At 47.5% G+C, this 15,548-nt stretch overlaps 1 protein-coding gene across 5 annotated transcripts in view; it reads right to left on the bottom strand.

Annotated features, from left to right (window-relative positions):
- Window positions 1-15,548, bottom strand: part of tespa1 (thymocyte expressed, positive selection associated 1) — a 160,312-nt gene that overhangs the window by 98,593 nt on the left and 46,171 nt on the right. For all 5 annotated transcript variants that reach the window (XM_078199226.1, XM_078199223.1, XM_078199228.1 and 2 more), the window contains one exon: window positions 3,363-3,422. In XM_078199226.1, the coding sequence (XP_078055352.1) occupies window positions 3,363-3,422 (60 nt within the window). The remainder of the gene's footprint in view (window positions 1-3,362; window positions 3,423-15,548) is intronic.

The following is a 15,548-nucleotide window of genomic DNA, read 5'->3' on the forward strand; positions in this document are numbered from 1 at the left end:
ACTGTAGTTAGTGTTCAGGTGCAGCAGGTAATAAGAAAGGCAAATGGAATTTTGGTATTCATTGCTAATGGAACAGAATAGGTGCTGTTGCAACTGTATAGGAAATTAGTGAGACCGCAACTGGAGTCTGCGCATAGTTCTAGTCCCCTTAGTTGAGGAGGGATGTAAATGCATTAGAGGTAGCTGGAAGCATAGTTGGAGCCAATGGATGGGAGGCTGGTTTGCGTGATGGATTGGGCTACATTCACAACCCTTTGTAGTAGTGGTGTTTGGCAGAGCAGGAGCTATACCAAGCTGTGATACATCTGGAAAGGATGCTTTCTATGGTGCATCTGTAAAAATTAGTGAGGGTCATAGTGGACATGCTGAATTTCCTTAGCCGCCTGAGAAAGTAGAGGCGTTGGTGGGCTTTCTTAACTATAGCATCAGAGTGGAGGGATCAGGACAGGTTGTTGGTGATCTGGACACCTAGAAGCTTGAAGCTCTCAACCATTTCCACTTTATCCCCGTTGATGTAGATAGAGGCATGTCCTCCACTGTGCTTCCTGAAGTCAATGACTATCTCCTTCATTTTACTGACATTGAGGGAGAGATTATTGTTGTTGCATCGTCGGGAGTGAGAGGAAAGGAGTGCTGGGAATTAGAGGAAAGGAGTGAAGTCTTGTCTCAGCAAGAGCAAGAGAAGTTTGTTTAAAAGTCCCTGATATTCTGATAAGCCATGAATCTAGTAGTCCATTCTACTTAAAAACTGACATCATTTGAGACCACAACAAAGTAATGGATAATTTGTTGTGAAGTTGAGTTTGTAAAGATATAAAGAATGTTTATAAAGATATAAAAGAATTGTTAAGATATGTTAGAGGGAAATAAAATTGTGCGTGGTCCCTTTAAAAGCTGTTTTTGAGTTCTGTGCTAAAATGCAGAGTACGCAGACTCCAGGTTGCAACATTTGTTTCAAGGGACCAAAGGCATGAGGGTTGCCTTGGTAACCGGCTCTGCAGGGCTTTGCATTTTGTTAGCCCTTGAGTTTAAAGAAAACACTCAGCTAAAAGGAACCTATCAGCTTTAAATTTGCTGTTGTTTACAGTCTCAAACCAATCCTGGGGTAAGAAGATTGTGTGGTCACAGCAGGTATAAAGACCAAAGCAACAGCCTTTTCGGAAAGTGAAGAAAAATTATCTCTGATTGCAACGGGATCTTGATCAATTGGGCCAGTGGGCTGACGAATGGCAGCTGGAGTTTAATTTAGACAAATGCAAGGTGATGCATTTTGGTAGATTGAACGAGGGCAGGACTTACTCAGTTAATGGTAGGGCATTGGGGAGAGTTACAGAACAAAGAGATCTAGGGGTACATGTTCATAGCTCCTTGAAAGTGGAGTCACAGATGGACAGAGTGGTGAAGAAGGCATTCAGCATGCTTGGTTTCATTGGTCAGAACATTGAATACAGGAGTTGGGACGTCTTGTTGAAGTTGTACAAGACATTGGTAAGGCCACACTTGGAATACTGTGTACAGTTCTGGTCACCCTATTATAGAAAGAATATTATTAAACTAGAAAGAGTGCAGAAAAGATTTACTAGGATACGACTGGGATTTGATTGTTTAAGTTATTAGGAGAGGCTGGATAGACTGGGACTTTTTTCTCTGCAGCGTAGAAGGCTGAGGGGTGATCTTATAGAGGTCTATAAAATAGTGAGGGGCACAGATCAGCTGGATAGTCAATATCTTTTCCCAAAGGTAGGAGAGTCTAAAACTAGAGGGCATAGGTTTAAGGTGAGAGGGGAGAAATACAAAAGTGTCCAGAGGGGCAATTTTTTCACACAGAGTGTGGTGTGTCTGGAACAAGCTGCCAGAGGTAGTAGTAGAGGCGGGTACAATTTTGTCTTTTAAAAAGCATTTAGGCAGTTTCATGGGTAAGATGGATAGAGAGGGATATGGGCCAAATGCTGGCATTTGGGAATAGCTTTGGCGTTTTTAAAAAAAGGGCGGCATGGACAAGCTGGGCCGAAGGGCCTGTTTCTATGCTGTAATCCTCTATGACTCTATAAGAACATCTTAGAAAAACATCTCCAGAGGTCAGGGCAGCCAGTCAAAAAAGCCAACATTCATTTCTGGAGCAGCTCTCCACCTCTGCTAGTTTAAACATCTCTGAAGAGAATTATCCAGCTATCGAACAGAAGGGTACTGAGTCAGAAAGACCTTACAGACAACGGAAACTACCAAAGAACTCCAAAGCTTCTGAACGCCATCAGACCTGGGTATATGTTATTCTTGAGAGTGACTAACCTTCTGTTATTACTGTTTTGGTAATGAACATTCCTTGTATTATTCGAACAGTATTTCAGTCGAAACGTACCTTAGTTAACATGTTATTTGTTTAGTTCCTGGTTATTTAAATAAGATACCTTACCTTGTTAATTATTCACTTGAAAGCGAGTGTCAGGCCTTATGTTAATGAATCTAAACATTACTTAAGAACAGTGAACACCTTGCCAAATATTTCTACCAGATTACGATGTGAGGTAAGGGGGATTAACAAATTTGCAGAAATGTTGCCAAACCTTGTCTCCCAGCATTCCATGGAGCCTTTGAATTAGACCCTAACACAGCCTTGCAAACCTGACATTGATGAAATGGTGACTCTTTCAGCGGTGAAGAGGTGGCAGAAATCATCAGACAATACAATGGTTATCACATTGATTCAGTTCAATTATTTGCCTTGACCATTGAATTGCTGTGCCAAACTTTACAACTGTAAATAATACTTCCAGACTAACAAGGTATATGGAGCCACTGTGTCTGAATGTACCACCACATTCTTCGTAAATGCTAATCCCAAAGAACTGTTTGATTTGAGTGAACTCTGCTGATGTGAAAGCTAGATCTTCCAGATTGAAACACCTTCATATGATATTGGAGCTTCTTAAATACAGATCGTTGCAATATGTAAGAATCAGATTTGAGTAGTTTGTGATTGTCATTGCCCCAGTTCTGGTAGTTTTAAGAAATATGATTCGCAGTTATAGAGGCAGCAGTAGCAGCATGATACAGAATGGAGTTTCTCAGAAAAGGCACTGGATGAATTAAAATGGGAAAGGAAACTAAAGGAACAAAAGCAACAGCGTTCCAAGGTTTTTTACAGTATAACTGTAGCTCAGAAGTTATGGGAACAGTCTTTGTGAATATGGTACTGATTGAAGTGAAGAGACTGTTGTTTGTTTTATAAATCTGAGCCTTCACTATTTTCTCCAGCTGGATGGACTCAACACAAACCTTAGATTTAGGTGGAGGAGTGAGGAATGTGGATTCACCGAGCTACAGATTCAAACTCTTTAGCAAAAAGGAAAATGTCAACTTACCCTCAGCTCCAAGACTCAGGTCATCCTCAAAACTGTTCCCAACACTCAAACCAACGGTGTCTGAAAAAAACAGGGATAGACTTTCAATTGAATACAATTCCAGTGTGTATTTCTACACCTTTAAGACAGAAAAATGTGCTTCCCCACGAGTTCTTTAATGATATCTGAGACCAAGCCATGGGATATGGAGATATCAGGACGATTACTCAAGGAGGGGCTCAGCCTTGGAATAGAATCAAATCATAGAATTCCTACAGTGCAGAAAGAGGCCATTCGGCCCATCAAATCTGCACTGACATTCCGATAGAGCATTTTACTCAGGCCCACCCCCAGCCCTATTCCCGTAACCCCACACATTCCTCCCACCCATCCCCTTAACCTACACATCTTGGGACACAAAGAGGCAATTTAGCATGGCCAAACCACCTAAACTGCACATCTTTGGACTGCGGGAGGAAACCGGAGCACCCGGAGGAAACCCACGCAGACACAGGGAGAACTTGCAAACTCCACACAGTCACCCAAGGCCAGAATCGATCCCAGGTTCCTGGAGCTGCGAGGCAGTAATGCTAAACACAATGCCACTATATTTTGGTTAAAATAAACAACACTGCACTGTATTACACAACTTAATAAATACCTTTTATACACAGCGCCTCAGAGCTTATGGGAAGCGCTGGACCAATTCCTGGTGTCATGAATATATTGATGACAATTCTTGTCTTGCTCTACAAGCAAAACACCAAGGTTCCAAATAATGTGGTCCGCCCTCAGTCAGTTGTTAGTGAGAAGGATAGTCAGTGTCAGGGGAGAAAAGATGATGCTGGAGACCAGAGACAATGACCCAGATCTTCCAGTCTCTGGATATATCCCAAAGACACACTGTGGAACTTCTCAGAAGTCCTAATTTCCTGACTCCTTGGGAATTGCCTGGGATATTTGAACCTCCAATGGGCAATTTCCCTGTTCCCCACGACCCTCCAAGAAACTCTAAGTGACAGTCAAATATTTCCCCCCACCTCCTCCCCACAACTACCTGACTCCGAAGATACAACCTGACAAGCCCCACCAGCTGACGCTCCCTGACCTGACCAGTGCCCACCAGGCCCAGGCAGAGAAATTCTGAGCCCTGCTGCTTCTCCTGTTTCTGGGCCCATTATCCTCTGCCCTGTCCTTGCTCTTCAACCTTCCCCTCAATTGTGCCTGTTACTTTATTTTCTTTCAGGATTCACCAATCAATTGACCAAAGAATCCCAGAAAGGTCCGAGTACAATTATGGTAACCATTGTTAGCATTTGATTCCAAATATGGTCTGATGTATGCAGCATGGATCATTAACATGGGGAGGTGATGGTCTAGTGGTATTATCGCTCCACTATTAATCCAGGAACCTAGATAATGTTCTGGGGACCTGCGTTTGAATCCCGCCACGGCAGATGGCGGAGTTTGAATTCAATAAAAAATATCTGGAATTTAGAGTCTACATGATACTGTTGTCGGTTGTCAGAAAAACCTATCTGGTTCACTGATGTCCTTTAGGGAAGGAAATCTGCTGTTCTTACCTGGTCTAGCCTACATGTGACTCCAGAGCCACAGCAATGTGGTTGACTCTCAACTGCCCTCTAAAATGTAACAATCGCTACAAAGTCTCAACAAGAAATGGTTGGAGGCACTGGATACTGCAAAGGCAATGGGCCCTGATAACATTCCGGCAATACTACTGAAGACTTGTGCTCCAGAACTTGCCACTCCCCTAGCCAAGCTCTTCCAGTACAGTTACAACACTGGCATCTACCCAACAATGTGGAAAATTGCCCTTGTATGTCCTGTACACAAAAAGCAGGACAAATCCAACACGCCTAATTACTACTCAATCAGTCGATTGGGTAGATCAGTAAAGTGATGGAAGGGGTCATCAACAGTGCTATCAAGCAGCACTTGCTCAGCAATAACCTGCTCAGTGACGCCCAGTTTGGGTTTCACCAGGGTTCACTCAGCTCCTGACCTCATTATAGCCTTGGTTCAAACATGGACAAAAGAGCTAAAAGAGGCGAGGTGAGAGTGGCAGCCCTTGACATCAAGGCCACATTCAACTGAGTGTTGTATCAAGGAACCCTAGCGAAACTGGAATCAATGGGTGTCAGGGGGCAAACTGTCCGCTGGTTGGAGTCATACCTGATGCATAGGAAGATGGTTGTGGTTGTGGAGGTCATCTCTGCTCCGAGACATCTCTGCAGGAGTCCCTCAGGGTAGTGCCCTAGGCCTAACAATCTTCAGCTCCTTCATCAATGACCTTCCCTCCATCATAAGGTCAGAACTGAGCATGTTTGTCGATGATTGCATAATGTTCAGCACCATTCGTGACTCTTCAGATACTGAAGCAGTCAATGTTCAAACGCAGCAAGATTTGGACAATATCCAGGCTTGGGCTGACAAGTGGCAGTAACATTCGCGCCACACAAATGCCAGGCAATGACCATCACCAATAAGAGACACCCTAAGCACCACCCCTTGACATTCAATGGTGTAACCATTATTGAATCCCCCACTGTCAACATCCTTGGGGTTCCAATGACCAGAAACTCAACTGGACTCACCACAGAAACACAGTGGCTACAAGAGCAGCTCAGAGGCTGGGAATACTGCGGCGAGTAACTCACCTTCCGACTCCCCAAAGCCTAACCACCATCTACAAGGCACAAATCAGGAGTGTGATGGAATGCTCCCCACTTGCCTGGATGGGTGCAGCTCCAACAACACTCAAGAAGCTTGACACATTAAGGGCGGCACGGTAGCACAGTTGTTAGCACTGCTGCTTCACAGCTCCAGGGACCTGGGTTCAATTCCCGGCTTGGGTCACTGTCTGTGTGGAGTTTGCACATTTGCCTCGTGTCTGCGTGGGTTTCCTCCGGGTGCTCCAGTTTCCTCCCACAGTCCAAAGATGTGCGGGTTAGGTTTATTGGCCATGCTAAAATTTCCCCTTAGTGTCCGGAGATGTGTAGGTTAGAGGGATTAACGGGTAAATATGTAGGGATATGGGGGTAGGGCCTGGGTGGGATTGTGGTCGGTGTAGACTCGATGGGCCGAATGGCCTCCTTCTGCACTGTAGGGTTTCTATGATTCTATGACATCCAGGACAAAGCAGCCCCGCTTGATTGGCACCACATCTACAAACATTCAATCCCTCCACCACCGACGCTCAGTAGCAGCAGTGTGTACCATCTACAAGATGCATTGCAACAATTCACCAAAGATCCTTAGCAAACGCCTTCCAAACCCATGACCACTTCCATCTAGAAGGACAAGGGCAGCAGATACCTGGGAACACCACCACCTGCAAGTTCCCCTCCAAGCCACTCACCATCCTGACTTGGAAATATATCACCATTCCTTCGCAGTCACTGGGTCAAAATCCTGGAATTCCCTCCCTAACAGCATTGTGGGACAACCCACAAAACATGGACTGCAGCGATTCAAGAAGGCAGCTCATCACCACCTTCTCAAGGGCAACTAGAGATGGGTATTAAATGCTGGCCAGCCAGCGACGCCCATGTCCCATGAATGAATAAAAAAACATTAAGAATGACATAGTGCCGTGTTAGTTTATGCGTGGGTATTTAAGTGGGTGATCCCAGAAGACTCTGTTTTTCTTTCTCCACAGATGCTGCCAGACTTGCTGAGTTTCTCCAGCAATGGGTTTTCTCTATACTCTGCTTTATAAAACAAGAATATCCCTGTGGTGAACCATCGTTGGTTCCCACTAGATAGTACTGAGCCAGGGTCTGGCCAGTACTACGAGTATGTATATATGTTGCTGTTGGGGTTAAGGATGGGTTGTTCTACTTGTTACTGTTGGGGTTAGGGTTGAGCTGTTCTACCTGTATTATAGTTATTATGGTACATCCCAGTCGGGCTCCGCCTCCTGGGAGAGGTATAAAGGTCACTGCTCTGTCTGGGACCCCTCAGTCTGGGATCGTGTACTATACATGGTAGCTTCGTTGTAATAGTAAATAAAAGCCTTTATTTCCTTGAGCATCTCAAGCCTCGTGTGTGATAACGCGCATCAATTTTATTTACTGTTAATTAAACTCTCGTCGTTAAAAAAAAAGAAAACGATACGGAGAGTATGGAGCAAATGTTAAAACCCGAACGTCTTACACTGGACCCACGTGCGGCGGGTGCCTCGAACACCTTCGACCACTGGCTGAAATGTTTTGAGGACTACCTGGCAGCCTCCGCAGCGGTCACCACAGACGACGACAGACTCCGGGTCCTCCACGCGAGGGTAAGCGACACTGTCTACCTCGCGATCCGTGCGGCCACCGACTACACAAGGGCCCTCGAGCTTCTTAAGAAGCGTGACATTAAACCGCCAAATGAGATGCATGCTCGATACCTCTTAGCCACTCGACGACGGCAGCCCGGCGAAACGACGGAAGAGTACGCGAACGAGCTCCTACAGCTAGCCAGGGGCTGTAACTGCAAAGCAGTATCGGCAGACCAGAACATGAACGACCTCGCTCGAGATGCGTTTGTGGCGGGAATCGGATCATCTTACATCCGACTCAGACTGTTGGAGCAAGGTAATCTTGATCTCACTCAGTCGATAGAACTAGCGGATACGTTGGAGACGGCCTCCAAAAGCCTAGTATTGTATCCCGAAGACCACGTGGAGACAACGTGGCAGGAGCAGTCGCTGATCCCTCCTCGTCCCTCGGGTTTGAACATCTGCGTGATTGCGTGCCCACACTCGGGCCTGACGACGGCAGCAACTCCGGGCGGCCCGCGGTGTTACTTCTGTGGGGGAGTGAAGCACACTCGGCAGCGATGTCCCGCTAAAGCTGTGTTGTGCTCTGCCTGCGGTAAGAAGGGGCACTATTCGAAGGTATGCCGATCCAAACTTACTTCCAGGAACAGCAGTGCGGCCTGCGACTCCCCGGAGCCCGGTTCTTCGTCGTCGGCATCGTCGAGGGTTTCGTCCACGTGCGAGGCCAGGACGCCGCCATTACAGTCGACGGAGTCGCAAGAGATGCGCGACCACCAGGGGTCGCTGATTTTGGTGCCATCACCCACGTGCGACCCATGGGAGTAGCCATGTTGGTCGGCACCGACCGCGAACGACCAGCAGGGGTCATCTTCATCTATCTCAGCTGCCTGCAGTGGCGCTCACGAACCAACAGTGGCGTCGATCATCCTGGACCAGGCCAAGCCTCACAGACTCGACAAGTCTATGGTGGACATTCAGGTAAACAAACACTTGATTTATTGTCTGTTTGACAGCGGGAGCACTGAGAGTTTTATTCACCCAGACGCTGTGAAGCGGTGTGGCCTCCAGATCCAACCTGTCAAACAGACGATTTCGATGGCATCAAGGTCCCGGTCTGTCACCGTGCTAGGGAGTTGCGTGGTAAATTTAACGGTGCAGGGCACGGTTTACGAGCGCTTCAACCTCCTGGTGTTACCGCACCTTTGCGCGCCAATACTCCTCGGACTAAATTTCATGGTCCACTTGAAGAGTGTAACCCTACAGTACGGTGGGTCACACCCTCCGCTTTCAGTGGGAGAACAGCAGCTTCCAAATTGCCCAATGCGCCCCGCCTGTAGCCTCTCGACGCTGAAGATTACCACACCCTCCCTGTTCCAGAATCTTGTGCCAGGCTGCAAGCCCATCGCGACTAAGAGTAGATGTTACAGCGCTGAGGATCGGATCTTCATTCGATCTGAAGTTCAGCGGCTCCTCAAGGAAGGGATCATACAATCTAGCGCTAGTCCATGGAGAGCGCAGGTCGTGGTGGTCAAGAGTGGGAACAAACCCCGGATGGTCATTGACTATAGTCAGACCATTAATAGATACACGCAGCTGGATGCGTATCCCCTCCCGCGCATATCTGACATGGTCAACCAGATTGCGCAGTACCGGGTGTTCTCCACCATAGACCTCAAGTCCGCCTACCACCAACTCCCCATTCGCCCAGAGGACCGACAATACACGGCTTTTGAGGCGGATGGTCGCTTGTATCACTTTCTCAGGGTTCCTTTTGGTGTCACCAATGGGGTCTCGGTCTTCCAGCATGCTATGGACCGAATGGTGGACCATAACGGACTGCAGGGCTACCTTCCCGTACCTGGATAACGTCACCATCTGCGGCCATGACCAGCAGGACCACGACACAAATCTCCTTAAGTTCCTACGCACTGCATCTCGCCTGAATCTGACCTACAACAGGGAGAAGTGTGTATTTCGTACGCTCCGTTTAGCCATCCTCGGATACGTGGTGGAAAACGGGGCCATTGGCCCTGATCCAGACCGTATGCGTCCCCTCCTTGAACTTCCCCTGCCCACTAGCGCAAAAGCACTGAGAAGATGCTTAGGCTTCTTCTCTTACTATGCACAGTGGGTTCCCAATTACGCGGACAAAGCCCGTCCGCTCATCAAGTCCACCTCTTTTCCCCTAACACCAGAGGCTCGATTGGCCTTTGATAAACTAAAAGCCGACATCGCGAAAGCCACGATGCACGCTGTTGATGAGTCCATCCCCTTTCAGGTGGAGAGCGATGCATCTGATTTCGCCCTGGCCGCCACACTTAACCAGGCGGGCAGGCCCATCGCCTTTTTTTCCCGCACCCTCCAAGGCCCCGAAATTCGACATTCAGCAGTGGAAAAGGAGGCCCAGGCCATTGTGGAGGCCGTCAGGCATTGGCGCCATTACTTGGCGGGAAAACGGTTCACCCTGATCACGGACCAGCGGTCCGTGGCGTTCATGTTCAATAACACGCTGCGGGGCAAGATCAAGAACGACAAGATCTTGAGGTGGAGAATCGAACTCTCCACCTATAATTACGACATCATGTATCGTCCAGGGAAACTCAACGAGCCCTCGGATGCCCTGTCGCGTGGAACATGCGCCAGTATACAGGAGGACCGTTTGCAGGCTCTCCATAATGACCTATGTCATCCTGGGGTCACTCGGCTCTACCACTTCGTAAAAGCCCGCAATCTGCCCTACTCGGTGGAGGATGTCAGGTCCATAACGAGAAGTTGTCAGGTATGCGCGGAATGCAAACCGCACTTTTACCGACCTGACCGGGCACAACTAGTCAAGGCCACTCGTCCTTTCGAAAGACTGAGTGTCGGCTTTAAGGGCCCCCTTCCCTCGACAGATCGGAATGTGTACTTCCTCAACATCATTGATGAGTACTCGAGATTCCCTTTTGTTATTCCCTGCTCTGATACATCCGCTGCCGCAGTTATCAAGGCATTCCGTGATCTTTTTACTCTGTTCGGGTACCCCTGCTACATTCACAGCGATAGGGGCTCGTCGTTCATGAGCGATGACTTGAGGCAATACCTGCTCTCATACGGGATTGCCTCTAGTAGAACCACGAGCTACAACCCTAGGGGTAACGGACAGGTGGAACGTGAGAATGCTACAGTCTGGAAGGCTGTCTTACTGGCGTTGAAGTCAAAAAGCCTTCTAGTCTCCCGTTGGCAAGAGGTGCTCCCTGATGCGCTCCATTCCATACGCTCACTCCTGTGTACGGCAACCAACGCTACTCCTCATGAGAGGCTGTTTTCATTCCCTCGGAAGTCTTCCTCTGGGACCTCATTACCGTCTTGGTTGACGTACTCAGGACCTGTCCTCCTGCGGCGACATGTAAGGGCCCGTAAGTCCGACCCGTTGGTCGAACAGGTCCATCTCCTCCACGCCAACCCTCAGTATGCCTATGTGGCATACCCTGACGGGCGAGAGGACACAGTCTCGATTCGAGACCTGGCGCCAGCAGGGGACGTAGAAACCCCTGTCGCTCCCATACCTCCTGTTAGAGACCCCACAACTATTGTTTCCCCTCCTGACACAGCACGGGCAGCATCGGGACCATTACTTAACCCTTTTACTCCCGTGTACAGCTTGCCTGAGTCCAGGAGATGGTCACCACTTCAGGGCGTGTCGTAACTCAACGGATTATCATCACCTCGGGGTCAGCCGGCCCGTGAGACTGTGGAGGAATCGTTGGACATCGCCTTGGGGAGAACGCCACCGCGAGTGCCTACTCCGGTGTCATCGCCAGTGTTGAGGAGGTCACAACGACGGTGCGGTCCCCCTGACCATCTGAACTTATAGACTGATGACAAATTATTCTGTTTTTTTGTACCCCACCAGCCTTTGTCTTCAAAGGAGGGGTGAATGTGGTGAACCATCGTTGGTTCCCACCAGGTAGTACTGAGCCAGGGTCTGGCCAGTACTACAAGTATGTATATATGTTGCTGTTGGGGTTAGGGATGGGTTGTTCTACTTGTTGCTGTTGGGGTTAGGGTTGGGCTGTTACACCTGTATTATAGTTATTGTGGTACATCCCAGTTGGGCTCCGCCTCCTGGGAGAGGTATAAAGGTCCCTGCTCTGTCTGGGACCCCTCAGTCTGGGATCGTGTACTATACATGGTAGCTTTGTTGTAATAGTAAATAAAAGCCTTTATTTCCTTGAGCATCTCAAGCCTCGTGTGTGATAACGCGCATCACTCCCTCATTCATTTCTGTTAGCAATAGCTTGTCGCGAAAGCTAAAAGGATTAAAAATACAACAGTTAAAAGCATTGGTGCTTTCTAATGAATATCTTTATTACTGCCCATTTTTGTTGTGGAGTAGTGCATTATTTTAACTTTGCCAAAGGAATTAATATTCTAATATTGTGGAGCAGAAGCTTTTGAAAATGTTAGGAGCTGCAAAAATGGTCAGATTCAATCCTGCAACTTAAAAAGAGGCCATTCAATTGTTACAGTAGTAAATGCAGTGATTGGTGATCACCAACTAGCTAACAAGCAACACCAGGTTTATTACTATTTACAATTATACGCAGAGCACTGTAACTCATCTCCTCATTCTCAGCTCCAAAATCAATCTGACTGCAAAAAGCCCTAAGATCCCTGCATTCAATCCCCATTGGGTGATCAGGTCACATGACCTTCTGATGCGCACTCCTTAAAGGGGCTAGCTACTACATCCAAACCCTTATAAATCCCTCACTACACAGTACATTGATGTAACTTATACAATTTTTAAAAATATCAGCAATAATGAACAGTTTTTACACAATTTATCAGAAATTCAGACTGTCAGGAACAGGGATCTGTTCTGGGACCCTTGCTGTTTGTCATTTTCATAAATGACCTGGATGAGGAAGTGGAGGGATGGGTTGGTAAGTTTGCTGACGACACCAAGGTAGGTGGTGTTGTGGATAGTTTGGAGGGATGTCAGAAGTTGCAGCGAGACATAGATAGAATGCAAGACTGGGCGGAGAAGTGGCAGATGGACTTCAACCCGGATAAGTGTGTGGTGATCCATTTTGGCAGATCCAATGGGATGAAGCAGCAGTATAATATGAAGGGTACCATTCTTAGCAGTGTAGAGGATCAGAAGGACCTTGGGGTCCGGGTCCATAGGACTCTTAAATCGGCCTCGCAGGTGGAGGATGCGGTCAAGAAGGCGTACGGCGTACTGGCCTTCATTAATCGAGGGATTGAGTTTAGGAGTCGGGAGATAATGCTGCAGCTTTATAGGACCCTGGTTAGACCCCACTTGGAGTACTGCGCGCAGTTCTGGTCACCTCATTACAGGAAAGATGTTGAAGCCATTGAAAGGGTGCAGAGGAGATTTACAAGGATGTTGCCTGGATTGGGGGGCATGCCTTATGAGGATAGGTTGAGGGAGCTTGGTCTCTTCTCCCTGGAGAGACGAAGGATGAGAGGTGACCTGATAGAGGTTTACAAGATGTTGAGAGGTCTGGATAGGGTAGACTCTCAGAGGCTATTTCCAAGGGCTGAAATGGTTGCTACGAGAGGACACAGGTTTAAGGTGCTGGGGGGTAGGTACAGAGGAGATGTCAGGGGTAAGTTTTTCACTCAGAGGGTGGTGGGTGAGTGGAATCGGCTGACGTCAGTGGTGGTGGAGGCAAACTCGTTGGGGTCTTTTAAGAGACTTCTGGATGAGTACATGGGATTTAATGGGATTGAGGGCTATAGATAGGCCTAGAGGTGGGGATGTGATCGGCGCAACTTGTGGGCCGAAGGGCCTGTTTGTGCTGTGGCTTTCTATGTTCTATGTTCTATGTTCCTCTTTCTCTGTGAGGGACGTAGCTCAACTGGCTGAGGTTGAACCGTAGAGGTGGTTTGGGTTCCACTCGCTTTACTCACACTCTTTCCTAGTTCCAGCACATCACTTCCCACTATCTCCTCACTCTCACTGGGAGCAGCACCTTGGGCTGCCATTGGCTGATCAGACAAACAACACTACGGCACAATTGGATCAGGGATGGTTCTGTCACCACAAATGATCCATCTGTTTCAACAGAAACTTTGAGTCATAGAGAGATAGAGGTTTACAGCATGGAAACAGGCCCTTCGGCCCAACTTGTCCATGACGCCCTTTTTTTTAAACCCTGAAGCTAGTCCCAATTGCCTGCATTCGGCCCATATCCCTCTATACCCATCTTACCCATGTAACTGTCAATGCTTTTTAAAAGACAAAATTGTACCCGCCTCTACTACTACCTCTGGCAGCTTGTTCCAGACACTCACCACCCTCTGCGTGAAAAAATTGCCTTTCTGGATACTTTTGTATCTCTCCCCTTTCACCTTAAACCTATGCCCTCTAGTTTTAAACTCCCCTATCTTTGGGAAAAGATATTGACTATCTGGCTGACCTACGCACCTTATTATTTTATAGACTTCTATGAGATCACCCCTCAGCCTTCTACACTCCAGAGAAAAACTCCCAGTCTTTCCAGCCTCTCCTTATAACTCAAACCATCAAGTCCCGGTAGCATCCTAGTAAATCTTTTCTGTACTCTTTCTAATTTAATAATATCCTTTCTATAATAGGGTGACCAGAACTGTACACAGGATTCCAAGTGGTCTTGTACAATTTCAACAAGACGCCCCAACTCCTGTATTCAATGTTCTGACTGATGGAACCAAGCATGCTGAATGCCTTCTTCACCACTCTGTCCACCTGTGACTCCACTTTCAAGGAGCTATGAACCTGTACCCCTAGATCTCTTTGTTCTGTAACTCTCCCCAACGCCCTACCATTGAGTAAGTCCTGCCCTGGTTCAATCTACCAAAATGCATCACCTCGCATTTATCTAAATTAAACTCCATCTGCCATTCGTCAGCCCACTGGCCCAATTGATCAAGATCCCGTTGCAATCGGAGGTAACTTTCTTCACTGTCCACTATGCCACCAATCTTGATGTCATCTGCAAACATATCATCATGCCCCCTATATTCTCATCCAAATCATTAATATAAATGACAAATGACAGTGAACCCAGCATTGATCCCTGAGGCACACCGCTGGTCACAGGCCTCCAGTTGGAAAAACAACCCTCTACAACCAGCCTCTGGCTTCTGTCATCAAGCCAATTTTGTATCCATTTAGCTACCTCACCCTGGATCCTGTGAGATTTACCTTCCAACAACTTATCCACCACAGGACTTACCCGTGGTCGGCTTATGATGAAAGTAAGGAGGTGTGGGATAGAGGGAAAGTTGGCCGATTGGATAGGTAACTAGCTATCTGATCGAAGTCATGATGTGGAGATGCTGGTGTTGGACTGGGGTAAACACAGTAAGAAGTCTCACAACACCAGGTTAAAGTCCAACAGATTTATTTGGTAGCAAATACCATAAGCTTTCGGAGCACTGCTCCTTCGTCAGATGGAGTGGAAATGTGCTCTCAAACAGTGCACAGACACAGAAATCAAGTTACAGAATACTAATTAGAATGCAAATCTCTACAGCCAGCCAGGTCTTAAAGGTACAGACAATGTGGGTGGAGGGAGCATTCAACACAGGTTAAAGAGATGTGTATTGTCTCCAGACAGAACAGCTAGTGAGATTCTGCAAGACCAGGGGCAAGCTGTGGGGGTTACTGATAATGTGACATAAATCCAACATCTCGCCAAGGCCATCCCCACACCCCAACTTCTTGCCTTCAAACAACCACGCAACCTCAAACAGACCATTGTCCGCAGCAAACTACCCAGTCTTCAGGAGAACAGTGACCACGACACCACACAACCCTGCCACAGCAACCTCTGCAAGACGTGCCGGATCATCGACACGGATGCCATCATCTCACGTGAGAACACCATCTACCAGGTACACGGTACCTACTCTTGCAACTCGGC

This window comes from Mustelus asterias, chromosome 27 (genome assembly GCF_964213995.1).
Source record: "Mustelus asterias chromosome 27, sMusAst1.hap1.1, whole genome shotgun sequence".
Classification (NCBI taxonomy): domain Eukaryota; kingdom Metazoa; phylum Chordata; class Chondrichthyes; order Carcharhiniformes; family Triakidae; genus Mustelus; species Mustelus asterias.